This window comes from Myotis daubentonii, chromosome 9 (genome assembly GCF_963259705.1).
Source record: "Myotis daubentonii chromosome 9, mMyoDau2.1, whole genome shotgun sequence".
NCBI lineage: Eukaryota > Metazoa > Chordata > Mammalia > Chiroptera > Vespertilionidae > Myotis > Myotis daubentonii.
Window position 1 is genome coordinate 59,248,206 of NC_081848.1, and position 16,741 is coordinate 59,264,946.

At 35.6% G+C, this 16,741-nt stretch overlaps 1 protein-coding gene across 6 annotated transcripts in view; it reads left to right on the top strand.

Moving 5' to 3' along the window:
• GAS2 (growth arrest specific 2) overlaps window positions 1-16,741 on the top strand; it is a 121,967-nt gene that overhangs the window by 4,794 nt on the left and 100,432 nt on the right. For 5 of the 6 annotated variants that reach the window (XR_009454452.1, XM_059709149.1, XM_059709153.1 and 2 more), the window contains exons 2-3: window positions 3,263-3,427; window positions 14,532-14,653. Coding sequence is in view for 5 of the 6 variants with exons in the window: in XM_059709149.1 (XP_059565132.1) it covers window positions 3,283-3,427; window positions 14,532-14,653 (267 nt within the window). In the remaining variant the exon portion in view is untranslated. Of the gene's footprint in view, window positions 1-1,282; window positions 1,364-3,262; window positions 3,428-14,531; window positions 14,654-16,741 lie in introns of those variants that run through there. The other variant, XM_059709151.1, reaches the window with a different exon arrangement.

A 16,741-nucleotide genomic window follows, 5' to 3' on the forward strand; every position in this document is an offset into this window, starting at 1 on the left:
ACCTGAGGGTTGAGTTGTCCATTTTTAGATAGACCCATAAACCTTGGAGAAGCCATAGTGTAGAGGGCTCCAGGCAGCATTTGAGTCCTCACTCCACTTTCCAAAGCTATTGCCTTTGTTTAGTTCTTACTGAAATCACTTATCAAGCTTTTTACATATTTACATCATATGAATTTTAATGTTAACATCTTTCAGTGTTTTGATATAGAATACCAAAAAAAAAAAAAAGTTTTTTGGTCTCCCAAACTTTAACTTTGTTCTTCAAGTCTAGTGAATCATTAATCATTTCACTTCCCATCTTTAAAAGCTACCCCTTGGCATCGCTTGTGGTTTTTGAAAACTTTTGAATGCATTCAAAAGATCAGAAATGATCTTTTTGTTTTGGTTTGTTCTTTGTGATTTAATTCAACTCATCCACACTGATTAAACATTTGTTAAAAATTATAAATCATAAAAAGGCTACAACCTGTAGTGATCTTTTTAAGTTGGTAATATAAATTTGTTTGACTTTTGTTCACCCCATTTTAATCATTTCAGTGGGAAACTATTCACCATGGAATAATTCTTCCACACTCCTGCGAGCTGGGTTCATTCCCATGTTTCTTATTCATGTCTCGGCCATATCTAAATCCAAGACCTCCATGTAGTGGCTGACTTTCAGCTGAACCACAGATGGTGATTTAAATTATGAAAAAAAAAAAAGCTTCAATTTGGATTGAAATCCTCATTTTTTTTTCCAAAAGGGACTTAAACAGAGTTCCTATCCATGACAGCGACTTTTAAGTGCCAACCTATTTGGCATGTGTTTACTTGCTTATCTTCCATTGCATGTTGATGACCCACTAAGCCTTCTTTATCTCATTTTAACCTCCTGGTAAAATAAAACTTTTTTATTGTTTTGCATAGAATTTTGATCATATACAAAGCAGCATAACAAAAATTGCTTAACTCCTCCCACTGTTTTTACTTCATGATCATCTATAAATATTAGAAGATAGTTTGAATTACACGTCTGGCAAAATACAGGGCAGACTCCATGAGAAATAAATGTGCCACTGTCAAGAAAATAAAAACTTCACTGTTTAGAAGTATTGAGGGGAAGGATTGTGTCCCTCTGACTCATTGAAACTGTTACATGCCGTTAGGCTTGCTGTAAACTATCCCTTGATGAATTCTTTGTTGGACAATGAGCTTAAGAATCTGAGGTGTCTTCTTGCTTTTACTGAGCAGAATAGGACTCTGATGTTTAAATGGAAGTGGCAGAGCACATAATAGGATGTAGCTAAAGTTACTGACCTACCACATCTCACTTTCAGGAAAGTAGTGGGAGAGATTGTGTCTTGAGAAGAAAGGCATTTTAGAGGTAACCCTTTTAAGATTTCAATTAGTTATTTAAATATATGAATCATGTGCTTAAATGTAATATTACTTAAATGTTTGTTTCTGAGGCCAGCTAGCCTATAGGAATCCTAACCAGCTACAGGGAGAGGTTTTGTTTTCCTGGGACTAGACCGATTTTTTCAAAGAGCTGGGGCAAAAATGTTTTGGGTTTCTGATATTTAGTGACAGGATTTGGAGAAAATTTTAGGATTTTTGTGTGAATAATGTGATGATTAACCACAAAAGAATAGGCAATGATAATGTTCTGGTTTCTATAATGATAATTTAGTAACATATGTTTCACATTTGCACTGGTTTACTATGGCTAGCTAGATATGGAGAGATTTATAAAAAACATGTTTTCAAAGAAAAATTATGGTCCTTTCTTTTTGCAAAAATTACTCAAAGGCATAATTGTTTAGAAATGCATTTGTCTGTGCTTTTCAATTACATATTTACAACACCTTTTAGGTGTTTATGCTACAGCTGTCTTTTCTAATATTACAGCAAAATCCTTGGGAGATGTTCACATCTGACATTTTTTTAAACACTGATATCTTATGTTTTCGAAAGTAGTCTTTAAAAGACAACAATTATCCTATGCTAAGAGAATTTGACTTTGAGATTAACTAGAAGGGAATACTATGTAACATTTCAAAGAATAAAACTGACAAGGGTCTATGTACACTTGTATTGGTAACTTTAAAATACTATAATTATTGAAATATAGCTGAAAATTCCATTATATCATAAATCTCACCTCTTGCCAGTGTATTTTCATTTTTTGTTCAGTTATGCATTTAGTTACTTCATATGCACTATTTTTGTGCATTATAGAGACCTACACACTGTTAAATTTATGAGCTTCTTACCTTAGCTGCTTCAATGTTACTTCTGTAGTCTTAGGTCCTGTAAGTAATGCATACATAAGTGCTACATTCAAGGCCAAGTATATATTCAAACAAATTTTCTACAACCCACCTAGGAGACTGTGATACCCATGAGGTGACCAGGTTAATGAAATCAACTTTTATTTTGTAGATTTAAGATATTTAATCACTTCTACTCAAAAGATGGTTGCAAACAAAATCTAGGATGCAAAACACATAAAGTGAAAAGACACAAAATAATACAAAAGAAAAACTTATGGCAGTTTTTGTTAGAATACTGGGTTATATTATGGTTATATTTTGTAAAATGTGTCATTCTGGAAAGAATATTAAGACCCAGGTTTAAGGCTGACTGTGCCATAATCTAGCTGTATGATCTTGGTTAAGTCACTGATCCTATCTGATTTTTATTTTCATTAACTGTGAAATGAGAAAAGTATAGTAGGGACTCTTTAAAAACAGTTTTTAAAATGTAAATCCATGGTTGCTCTGGCATCTGCAAAGAACCAAGTACTGTGCTTAATCCCATAGGTAATAGTTTTAAGGGTAGTGGCCATATGTTTACAATAAATTGTGCAAACATTGTCACTGCTAGCACTCATTCCTAAAGTTCTGTAGAAATCTATGGTTTAAAAAATTAAGCCAAACAATGGGGATTTACAATTCGGATGCTGAAATTTTAATCAACAACTTTGATTGGAATTTCTTGTCTTAGAAATGGACTCTAAATATGATGTTTGACACAAGCTTAGTGCTTGCTGTTTGCTATTTCTCTTTGACCTTTGATTGCTGCTATTTTCTACCAACTGGCTCGTCAGCAGTGATAGGACCAGAAAAGATAAAGCAAATAGTGTTTCCTGGGGGTTAATAATTAATAACCCGACCTTTCATGAACATCTCTATGGATCTGGTTCCTTACTTTGTCATTGGCAGCAAGATGTTAACAAGAGAAGCCTGTATAAAAAGCAATTGCTCTTTTGTTTCCCAAACAGGTATTACAAGTGGATAAATAATGTGCACTGCTCTGAGCCCAAAGGTACGCAGTGGACCTGGCCTCTCTGATATGCATCAGTATAGCCAGTGGCTGGCCAGCAGACATGAAGCTAATTTGCTACCGATGAAAGAAGATTTGGCCTTGTGGTTAACCAATCTATTAGGTAAGGTTATAAGATATCATTTTGTGAGCAAAGATAACAGGGTTGTTTTTTTGTGTCTCCCCCCCCCCCCCCCCCCCATATAGTGTCCTTCACCTAGGCATGTGACAGAACCTTGGAAAGAAAGATTTCATTATTTGGGTTTTGCATCTGGGAAACCTGAAGCATGTGGAAAATTTAAATGAATTTCCCAATGTCTCTCCCATTAACTGTGCTTAGTACTTCCAATATCATGCCTCGAAATGTGGAAATATGTGGTCAAATTGCTTATTTCATCTATATGCCGATCTGATTTACTTTTCACTTTTCTTTTATGCAATGGACCAACCTGACCTATTCTTTGGACATTGCACCCAGGCCATAGTCTGTGAAATCTGACTTCTAAAGCTAGATTGCTTTGCCCTACATTTATAGCACACCTTCTAAATCTGCTGAATACCCAAACTCTAGAATGAACACATCTATCCTTTGTCCAAATGAGCTGACTAGAGTCATCTAACCTTGAGCTAAAATTTTCTGTTCTTTTCACTTCTGTTTTTAGCTACTCTTCCAAAAGTACTATGTCTGAGAAAAAGGCTACCTCATGCTAAGGCTGTCTCTTTTTAAATTCTTATTGTGCTGGCATAGTCATAGGATAAAACTTCAACCATGTGCATTTTTTAACCATGTACATTTAAAGGGTCAGTATATAGAGCAGCAGTTCTCAACCTGTGGGTCACGACCCCTTTGGGGGTCGAACGACCCTTTCACAGGGGTGGCCTAAGACCATCGGAAAACACATATATAATTACATATTGTTTTTGTGATTAATCACTATGCTTTAATTATGTTCAATTTATAACAATGAAATTGGGGGTCACCACAACATGAGGAACTGTATTAAAGGGTCGCGGCATTAGGAAGGTTGAGAACCACTGATATAGAGAAACACTCTTTTTTTCCAATCGTTTTTCACAGAAAACAAAATTGATTTATGACCCGAGGGAAGGACCCTTATAAACATAAGATATAAGATTTGAATATCGAGGAAACATATTATTTGTATGATACTTTATCATCTGCAGAAGGGATTCCACCAAGATTATTTTATTACTTAAAGAGAAACTAAACAGCTTAGTGAGAAGCACCCTGTCCACCTGAAATCTTAGTGAAGTTTGGAAAGGGTTTAGCACATTTTAGCCAGATTTTCCTTTCATGCACCATGGCTCAGGATTTTTCATGGCTTTTGTTCTTTTTCTCACTGTGCATACACTAGTTTGACAATTCTCTGTAGTGTAACCAGAGCTACTGCATATGCATATGCATGTCGTACTTTCACAAGGACACCCGATCAAAGGGCCAGGACAGAGATGCAGAAGGCTTTCCGGGAAGACCCTTCACCATGCTATGGAGCTGTGTCCATTAGAAGGAAGACGCTACCTACCCCCTTTTGTAATTCATCCATGCAAAGGAGGAACTTTTATCTCCATCTCTGAAGACAGCTCAAAGTTAATAATAAATTACTAGTGTAACAATCATGAGTGAACTTTGGAAGGACAAACATAAAGAGAGGAAATCCACGTGCTCTCTTCAGATATGGGCTTTCACCAATACGGCAGTATAGAATGGAGGGTAAGGGAATAGGCTTGATTAGGGACTGCCTGTGCTTGAACCCCAGAACTGCTACTTACTACCAAGATGATATTGGGACAGAAAAACTTCCCCTCTCTGTGCCTCAGTGACCTCATGTGTAATGTGGGAATAATAGTAGTGCCTACTTTGTAAGGCTGCAATGGGATTACATGACTAAAATAGGTATGCTATTTAGAAAGTGCCTGACATATTGTAAATACTCTGTGTTGTTGTTATTCCAATTATATAGTTTAGTGATACTGTTAATTTTGTGGATACGTTTATTTATTTATTGAACAAATATTTGAGTGTGCAGCAGCATATAGTATTAGTTTAGAAAAAACACTGGAGTCAGAAAGCTTGAATTCAAATCTCGGTTCTACCACCTGCTAGCTCTGTGATGCCGGGCAAGTGTCTAAATGAACCATGCCTCTGTTTTGTCATCTATAACTTAAGTATAATACTAGTATCAACCTCATAGGATTGTTGGCAATTTGAATGAGATGATCACATTTAGAACAAAGTCTGGTGCATAGTAATCAACTAGCTATAGTAAATATGTGCTGTTGTGATATTTGTGGCCCAGATGCAGTCTGCTAAGTACTGGAGGGAGGAGTGGTGATTAAAAATAGACAGAGTGCATGTTCTTAGAAATGTTGCAGCAGATTGAAAAGCAAACATTAAGTAAGTAATTGAATAATTTGTTAATTGGGCTTAATATAAACACTGAAAGATACAGGTTGCAATAAGAGGTGGGAGAGGGGCAAAGAATTGCAGGACTTAGGGAAATCTTCTTTAGGGAGTCTAATGTTTAAACTGAGGACCAAAGAATGATTAATAGACAGAGCATGTGAGAAGAGCCTGGTTAGAGGGAATGGTTTGTACTGAGGTAGAAAGGAGTTTGGTACATTGGAAAAACTGAATCAAGACTAGGGTCAACAGTGCAGATCAAGAGAAGGTGAGTTCATGACACATATAGGTGCTAGATTATGTTAAAAAACATAATTTATTGTATGATCAGTGAGGAGCCATTGAGGTTCCAGATAGAGGGAGATGGCGATTCATTAGAATATAGGCTGATTATACAGGTATGGTCCAAGGTCCCATGACCTGTCATCAAACCCATTTTATTTGGTGAATGTGATCATTTACAAAGCAGCTTGATCAGTGTGAGCAGCCCAAGACAGCCTCAAAGAATAGAGAGTCAGTATGTGTAATGGAAAGATCCTTGGAATAAAAATCAAGAGACCTGGCTCCTAACAGGACGTCAGGAGACCTGGCTCCTAACAGGATGTCAGGAGACCTGGCTTCTGGTTCTGGCTCTGCCACTCAGGAAACTTGCCCAGAGTCACTCAGCTATCTTTTCTGGGCTCCGTGTCCTCAACCATAAAGCGAAGGGGTTGTAGACGATCTCTAATGTCCTTTCCAGCTCCAAAAGTGTACGTTTCCAAGAAATCCATCTCTTGAGACCCAGTTTGAGATCATCAATATGCATAAACAAGGGAACATCATTTACATAAATGAATAATCTTTATTTTAAAGAATCAGACTAATTTTTTTTTTATGCTAGCAGTTGGTAACACAAATGCAACTAATGGCGTAGGAGATTTTCTCAGAAAAGGAATCTTAAAAGAATCTCAAGATATAGTAAAGTACCACCTTGCATTGACTTAAATTAATAGAAGTAGATAGATGGTAGACCTCAAGTGAATAGCCTTATGGCAACTTAAAAAGTAGAACAATAACTTGACATTATTTAAAAGTGGTAAACCACTTGGAGATAAGAAAATATGTACTAAAATGGTGATGATATGAAGGAGAGAAAAACAATATGGCTAGTTTAGAGGATATTTTTATAACATATATTAGACACATTTAGAATTCACATATTTCAGAAATGAAGTCAGTAAGTACACTTTAAAATTATACTTACTGGCCATTTTATCACTTCAGAAATTCTTGCTTTGTATGTACTTAAAAGTTAGAGATACCTTAAAAGTAGTTAGCTCCAAAGTTGATGCTGTCTTTATATAACATATCTATTTTTTTTTTTTTGGTGAGGTAGAAATTCACATTCTACATTAAATCTTTTAATTATATTTTTACCATTGTGATATAGAACTTGTGGAAAGGCTTTCTACTTCTTTTTAGTAGTACTTGATTAAATTGTAGCATTTTTCTTTTTATGCCCTTCGAAAGGAGTATTAATAATGGTCTAAATTCAGATATTTCTGGTCCTTCATATGAAATATCAAGTGAAAGCTGTAGTTTCTTAAAGAACACTCAATTTGAATTTAGATATTTCTGCTAGATAAAAAATATTTGATAGAGAAGAAAATTATTTCATTGGTCCATAGACCAGTATTCATATTCATATCACATATGGAGGCTTAATACTATAAATTTTAAGTATATGATACTTAATCAGTTACACTAATACATACCACTTTACTTTCTTAGGCCTGGAATTAAAGGAGCAATAGCAAATTTTTAGATTAAATATTATTTATTTATAAGAACATAGACTGCCAGCTGCCATGAAAAAGTTAACTAAGATGAATAAATAGCAGTGGTAGTTGGGATTTGTTTATGGGATAGCACATCAATGTGATTCATAAGATCATCATGTAATATTTACTGACTACTCATATATCTTTGGAAATATCAACTGACCTTACTGAAAATAGTTTGTATAGTCCAAGTATATTTTTCAACAGCTGGCTCCATGGAGCAGTTTTATGGCCATTATTAAGAAAAAGCAGCTAAAGAATCCTGAATATCCCTTCATTCTTCACTATAAAATGTTTCTTTGGCCATTGTCCCCTATTATACATACAAACATTTCATCTCTATTTAAGACCTTCTGTTTTGTTATTATTGTTCATGAACTAGCTATTTTTCCATTTGTTATTGATCTGCGTCCTTAGGACATATTTGAACATCAAATAATTTATAAAAATAGCCCTAACCGGTTTGGCTCAGTGGATAAAGCGTCAGCCTGTGGACTCAAGGGTCCCAGGTTCGATTCCGGTCAAGAGCATGTACCTTGGTCGCAGGCACATCCCCAAAGGGAGTGTGCAGGAGGCAGCTGATCAATGTTTCTCTTTCATCGATGTTTCTAACTCTCTATCCCTCTCCCTTCCTCTCTGCAAAAAATCCATAAAATATATTAAAAAATAATTATAAAAATACATCTTGGAAAAAACTCAATTGTCACTTTGAATAAACAACATGTTATTAAATTAACAGTATCAGATCAAAGCAAAAACACCATTCAAATAGAAGAGGCATATTCTACAAATGTAATGATTATTGCTGGACTATTGAAAATTGTTGACTTAGCTTTGAAATGAATGTACTAACATACATCTTCTCAAATTGTTTATTTCACTTGTGTTTCTTTGTTTGAAAATGACCATCTACCTTTATCTTTAATTAGTATTTGTTTAATAACACTACATGAAATCACATGGGAATATGTTTTTGAGAAAAGATTATAGTTAAGTAGCAAATAAATAGACACTGTTCTTAAAGATTGTAGATCTTTAGCTGTAGGCATATGTGTTTCAATATATGTAGGGACTTGGAGTAAATCATAATATGTATTACAAATCAAGTTTTGCTGAATTGATTTTATTCCCATTTAGAAATGCATTGTGACAATTGATGTTATGATGATTTCCCCCTTCTCTCTGACTTTCCACAAAAGAAAATTCAGTTGTTATATGCTTAATCTGACTGATATGTAATTTTACTTTACAAGTTATTTATAAAAATAACCAGTTTCTAGCATTAAAACGTTAAGTGTCTACTTGATTGGTGTTGCTGCTGTCTAATGCAACTGCTGTCTAATAAGTTCTGAACAGCTTTCTTTCCTTTTTGTTTTTCTTGAGGCCCTTTTACCAGAACTTTATCCTGCAGAGTTCTTACGTTCTTGATATAGTACATAAAAATTCCTTCAGAAAGGTGCCATCTTTTCCCAGTTCAAAAGTCTAAAGAATCAAGTTCATGTTCACAAGTTGACACCTTTCAGAGAAGTTACTGCCCATTTTTTTTTCTTTTACTCAACTTTTCCAACAGAACCAGCTTTGTCTTGTCATGGTATAAATGCAGGGTAGAGAGTTGGAATCACTGTGGGGCAAGTGCTGATCTAGGGTTTCAGGATAGAATGAATCATTTTCTACCTCACAACCTTCAGATTTCAGTCTCAAAACACTGACTAATTCGAGTTAAGACAGCAGATGAGTTCTTTTGAGTTCTTCAATTAGAAAAAACATCCTGAGATTGAGAGGTGAAGTGGAGTTTCAAGTAGAATTAGATTCTATCCGATCACCTGTAGAGATAAAATATGCCAGTTTTCTTCTGCAGTAAATTAGGTCACATATCAGAACATGCCTGAATGACATTCTCAGCCATTCTCCAATTTACAAGGTGCACTGCTATTCATTTTTCCGTACTGCTATCACTATCCTCAGCCCTAAGCTGATTTTTGTTTGTTTGTTTTTGTTTTGTTTTTTCCTGAAGGGCTTTCTGTGGAGTTTCTATAGTGAAAGGGACAAATGAGTTAGGGAGAGTGCATTGTAAAAGGAAATAGTCATATATTTAGCAAACATTTACTAAAGTAGAAGGCATGGTGACTGAGCATAGACTCTAAACCTAGAGTTAAAGAGCCAGATTCCTTGTGTGACTTTAGGCAAGTTACTTAATCTAAGTGTTATCAGTTTTATCATCTGTGAAATTGATATAATGGTAGCACCCACATCACAGTTTTGTGAGCATATTAAAAAACATGAATGCATGTAAATTGCCTGGCATACAGTAAGAACTCAAATGTTTAATGTCCTTATTAAATGCTATCATGTTTTTAGGAACCTGAATTTAGTACTACTAACTTACTGGGAGGAAAACATTCTTTCTCAGCAAAGTATAAGGTAAAAAGGTTTCTTTTTCCCCAGGGCGGCTCCATTTTAAAACACTAAAGGTTGATACTTAATCTTTATGGATATTATGGCAAGCATGTGTGTTGATTTTAGTTACTTGACAGATGTTTATTTCATATAATTGTGCCCGCCCTACTATTTTAATAGGAAGTGACCAATGGCATTTTTTAACCAAACTTCCTGATCTTTGTCCACTGGCAAGCTGTCAATCATGACTGAATTGATGGTGTGAAGATCAAAGTCAACAATATAAATTCAGGAAGTAAAGACATTACCTCTAGACTAGACTATTTTAGACTGAACTTCAGGTCAATAGTCTGTACAACCCAGTGAGGGTCAGTATGCCAAGAAAATTTAAATTAAATATTCATTGTCCTATCTTTTCCCAAACATATCAACAATGTGGAAGATGGGGCTGGGGAAGAAATGATTCTATGGTATAAGAATCCTACTGCTTCTAGTATTTATAACCTAAAGTCTCAAACCAGCTACACACATTAAATATCTGCTTCTAACAAAGATATTTAGCTTTAATGTATAATGTTTACTTGAGAAATTATAATTAGTTGATCACAGCCTGTTCTAATGGATTTGTCATAGTTAAATTCAGCTAATTTTATATTCTGTTTTTAATACTTTTAATAAGAATGAGACAATATATCATGCCTTACAAGAATTATGACTGATTTCTTACATACTACATTTTAAATGTATATTTTATGATTCTTAATCTTTGGATGGAAAGTACATTACATGTGATGGTTGTTAAAAATACTTCTCCATCTTGCATTTTTCCTTCATTTGAGGCAGCACATTTCAACTATAAAGTATGTAACAGTGTCTGCCTTAGCCAAAAATAAAAAGATAAAAAAATCAAAAAAATCTCACCTTTTGGAGCTATAAAATATACAGAATTGAAAGCTGACACCTAATATATTTTTCATTAGATACAGATGTTCAATGTAGATTCTTTCTTCAAGTATTCATGGAAATCAGGATAAAGAAAAATTAGAAAAATTTTCAGGTATAATGCATAAAGTAAAATTCATACCTTTTGGTAAGTTGATAGTAACTTTTTAATGGAAAACATTTTCTTTTTGAAATTTATAAATTCTTTAAAATATTATAATTATCTTGTTACTTAACATCATGAATAGAATCTCTAAATTGCCATAGAGCTTAATGAAATAAGAATACCTAAAAACCTCATCTAAGTGTAGAAAATCTTAAAACTAATACATATTTAACAATTTAAAGTTTACTTTTTTTTTACCTTGGAATTTAATTGGTAATTTTGAAAATATTTCTAATACAAATGTTGTGCACTGGCGGGGAAGGGAGTCCCTCAGCCTGGCCTGTGCCCTCTCGCAGTCCAGGGGGTGGGCCTAAGCCAGCAGACGGACATCCTCCGAGGGGTCCTTATAACACTCCAACCACCACTGCTGCACTTGCCAGCCCTGAGCCTGGCTTCTGGCTGAGTGGTGCTCCCCCTGTGGGAGCGCACTGACCACCAGGGGGCAGCTCCTGCATAGAGCGTCTGCCCTCTGGTGGTCATTGCACATCATTGTGACTGGTTGTTCTGCCGTTTGGTCGATTTGCATATTAGCCTTTTATTATATAGGACTTATTTTTCATACTTGTCTGCAAAATAACTTTCTTGTTAGAAAATGCAGGCCAATATGGTGAATGCATGATACAAATTCAGTTGTGCTGGCTTTTTGTTCTTGAGATTATTACTTTAATTCCTGAATTGTGTTGAGCTGCATACAATCTATATCTATCTATCTATCTATCTATCTATCTATCTATCTATCTATCTATCTATCTATCTATCTATCTATCTATCTATCTATCTATCTATCTATGCAATGTATCCCCTTGGGAGTTCAACTGGGAAACCGGGAGTTTGATTGCTCACTATGACTTGCGCTGACCACCAGGGGGCGGCGTGGAATGAAGGAAGGCCCCGGTCAGCAATTGACCCTGATCGCCAGCCAGGCCTAGAGACCCTACCCATGCACAAATTTTGTGCACTCGGCCTCTAGTTTTGAAATAATAGTCATTTTGAATAGGCTATGTCTGTGGTGAGTAATTCGAGCTACTGAAGTTTTGCCACCTGCAGAAGTCATTATTCTAACTGGGGGCTGAAATGTGAACTATCCAGTAGGGGAAAAAAGAACATTTTTAAAGAAAGTAATTATCTTTCCCTTTTTAACTGCCCTTCCCCCAAATCTAAAAAAGAAAATCATTTCAAACAGATGTATCTTGAAATACAAATATATTAGGTATTGTGAAGTTAACTTTAAGCCAGTAGTTTATCTCTTGTTCCATATGGGTTATATTTAAGTGTTCATGGATTTGAGCGGCATGCATTTTTCTTAAGATAAAGGTTAACTATGAGAGACTCTGTATAAAACTTGAAAATACTTCCTTTTATTTTGCCTTAAGCACTTTTCACAAAGATAGTACCCAATGTTTTCTCAGTTTCCCAATAGTTTATTTCTTCATCTGTTAATCCATGTGCTCACTGAACACATTTACTATGTGCCTACTATGTGAATAACGTTATGTTTACCTTTGTAGGTGCGCGCGCGCGCGCACTCACACACACACACACACACACACACACACACACGCACACACACACATACAGATGTACCTCAAGAGGTTTACAGTGTATTGAGGAAGGAAAAAAATTTATACAAAACATATTACCAGCTACAGAAGTTTGACAGTGCCAATGTGAGTGATACCCATGAGTATAACCATACAGAAAATAGGTCATTGTGAACTGGGAGAACCTTTTTCTGGATTTCTGATTAAAGGGCAGCTGGAACTTGGCCAGACAGAAATAGGACATTGCAGTAGGGGTCATGCCAGAATCAAAGCCCTGACAGTAGGAACTGGAAGATGGGCTAATGGAACTGTGAAGGCAGGGTGCAGACCACGGAGCAGAGTGTAAGGAAGTTAGATTAGAAAGGTAGATTAGAGGATTTGGGAAGACCTTTAGATATTGGGTTAAAGTGGACATATTTTATATTTTAAGTAGAGACGAAGACTTTTCATAAAGATGAAGAAGGAGCCAGTGAGGATGGTGTTTAGCAATAATAATTTTAGCAATGACTGTGATATGTATTGGACAAAGAAGTTGAGGGTGCAAGGAATAGCCCTTGTTGCTAGAGGTTTAAGTATGGATCAGGACATTTTTTTTTTATTAAGATGATGGCACAAGAAGAAGAAGGAAGCATGAATCTACAGGATTTGTCATTAATAACTTACAGGAAATCAAGGCAGGAAGATAAAATATTCTGAAATAGAGAATTATAGAACCAGGAATAGGAGAGAGCTTTGAGGGAGATGAGTTTAGGGGAGCATAGAAGAAAAACTTTAGTGGTTTTATAGGAGCTGGCGGAATAGTGCAATCAGGAATGATAATTAAATGGTAAAGGGTTTCTTTAGGGTGTTACAAAAATGTCCTAAAGTTGTTTGTGGTGATGATTGCAGAAGTCTGTGAATACAGTGTCAGAAGCCATTGAATTTTACACTTCAAATGAGTGAATTGTAAAGTATGTGAATGATATCACAATAAGGCTGTTATAAAACAAAAGAAAAAGGGAAATATGCTTTGGGAACGTATGCGGAAGGAAAAACAATGGTTAACCAATTAAATGTCAGGGATGGACAGTTGTGAATCATGTTCAGAAGAGCAGTGGAAGAAGCTGAGAGTGTAGTGAGGAGAGGATGGTTAGAGAGAGTGTGTGTTTACAGAGAGTTTATCAACAGCATTGACTTTACCTGTACATATTATCTCAATTGGGAAAACAAATGCAATGGGATTTAGAGATGTGGCTTTCTGCATTGGCCATGCTATTCAAGTAGCCAGTGATGGTTGATTTTTGATATATGATGGCTCTGTTTCAAATTAAAGAAGAGAGCAAAGGGTACATGTAACACCACATACCAGTCTGCTTTATGCCCTTGCCTTGCAGGCCCAAGTAATTGACTGGGCCACTGAGCAAATCTCAGATGCTAAGCTGTACAGCCATTGGTAGAAGCTGGTTCTTTGAGTTTCATTGACTGCTTGATTGCTAAATGGTGGGACTCTTTCACCCGGAATATCCTTTTGTCACTTTTAATATGAAATAAAGCACATATGCAGTTGAAACTATTTTATTCAAATGTAAAATGTTGAGATTCTTGTTACCAAAGGATAACATAAAACTCCAAAGGAATACAGTGGGGCCTTGACTTACGAGTGTCCCGACTAACGAGTTTTTTGAGATGATACCAGCTATCTCTCGGCAGATTTTTTGCATTGAGTTGATAGAGTAATTTGAGTTAACGAGCTCCTTAACGAGCTTGGTCTCAGAACGAATTAAACTCGTAAGTCAAGGCCCCACTGTAATTCTTTCCTGTGAGTTCCTATCCCAGACAACGTAACTCAGCTGGAATAGAAATGTTGATGATAAAGCTATGTCAGATATACTGCCGTGAAGTGTCACATTTGTGTGTGGGGCATGATTGTGCTTTTGTAATGCTTCTTCTGGTTATTTCAGGGAAGGAGATTACAGCAGAAACGTTTATGGAGAAATTGGACAATGGTGCCTTGCTCTGCCAACTTGCAGAAACTGTTCAGGAGAAATTCAAAGAGAGCATGGATTCTAACAAGCCCACGAAGGTAAAAGAGCCCATAACTAAGGCAAAATAACTATTAGGATGTGGATCACACTTATAGTTGCTTATGAGTTGAATCTATTTTGAAAGTTTCATTGAGAATGGATGCATTACTATCTCTATTAACAACATGGTATTCTCTAGTTACATAAATTTCATAATCCTTTTGGTAAGTCTCATTAAACAAAAGCGTATAGAAATTGACGGTGATTACTGTGGTATACAAATTAGCCCAATCTGATGCACTGACTAAAAATTTAGCAGAGAAATAATACATGCCAACAGGCAATGAACGAAATCTAGTCAAGAAAGACTTACTAAATAGGTCTTTGTTTTCAAGTAGATCATTATGGCAGAATATTGGAAAAAAATATTTGGAGTGGGTAACTTTTTGTTTGTTTTAAATAGGTAGCAGCATTGAATTAAGGACTTTGGACAAATTATTTTCTTTCTGACTCCTCAGATTTATTTTCCACATATTAATTCTAATATTCTTTTCTCTTATTATTGTAAACATGTAACAAAAGTGTGATGTTTGATGTTTTTTGAAGGAAAGAAGAGAGATGATACTTTTCTTAACTTTTAATAGAGAAATGAAAAAAAGTAAGGTTAAAATAATGTTAAAGTCAGCTTAAAATACGAATTAAAAACAACAAACTTTCTGCACTTTTGGCAAAATAGATAAAAGTGATTATTTATGTATAGTTTCTTTATGACTACTGAACTAAAACCCAAAGAGAAGATTAATCTTCCTAAAACACTGTAATTTTTTTACAGTGCTATACTTAATTTGGGCGTAATATCCTATATCACTTTGTATAATGCTGTATAATAATAAAAGCGTAATGTGCTAATTAGACTGGACGTCTTTCCAGACGAAGCTAGGGCTGCAAGGGAAGCCTGGCTCCCAGGTGCTGGCAGCCCAAGGGAAGGAGGGAAGTCCGGGTCCTGGGTGCCAGGGGGAAGCTGGTGCCAGCAGCTGGGGGGAAGGAAGGCCTACTCTTACACAAATTTTGTGCATCGGGCCTCTAGTATAATATGAAAGCCCCTCCATTTTTTTAATTTTAAAAGTGCCTCCATGAATATATTAATTTACTGGCTCCCAAATTTGCTGCACATTGGAATCACCTGAGTATCTTTAAAAATGACTGAAACCTGGCCTGAGCATTCTGATTTAATCCCTATTGGGAGCAACCCCGGGCTGTCTAAAAAGCTCCTCAGGTGATTCTAAAGTTCAGCAAAGTTTGGGTCCGTCTGCATTCATTTCTTCCTCCCCTCCCTCCACCCATTGTTTAGATGCAGACTAAGTGATTTGTGCAAGATCAAGAGTAGATTCACTAAAACCCAGATAGTTAGGCTTACATTGAATATTTCCCATAGAGAAAAAGGAGGCTTTCAAATTGGGTATACATAACCTGGAGGCCACAATATTAGTCTGTGTGTGTATGACTGTGTGTGTGTGTAATTTCCTTCTTGTCATCTTGAAATGAGGGACAGTAGTGGCAGAGATAGATGAGCTGGTTACCTTCTCTGAATTAGTGAAACTATGTTGTGTGTAGAGATGTTAAAGCAGAATTAAAAAAAAAATCAACAAATTTGATCCCATCTAAATTGATGTCACAGGAAGCCCTTAGTAATTTTCTTCTAGCAACTTAAATTTCACATTTTCATACTCATAGCAATATTTTTAGTTTCCTTGCACGATAGTTAATGTGGGGATTTTACAGCTGTGTAAACACATTTGAGTAGGTAAGTTATGCTTGGTATGTGTGAAGCATGCCTGTGTTAAGAATTTTTCAAACACTCTAATATTTGAAAGAAAATTTAATAAATATGTGAGACAGTTTACATATTTAATATTTTAGTTATAAGTTCATGACTGTTTTATTCTATTCTGGCTTGATAAAATACCCTGAATGAAAATAAATTATATTCTATCATATTTTTTTCTTTCCAGGCATCAATAGGTCAATAGAAAAAAATATATAACCGATGTTAGCTATAGTATTAATTTTAACCTTTGCATGAAAGTGTTGCAGAGAGTCTACATAATTAGGCAGTGTTGGTGGAAGCATTTAAGAGTAGTGTGCAG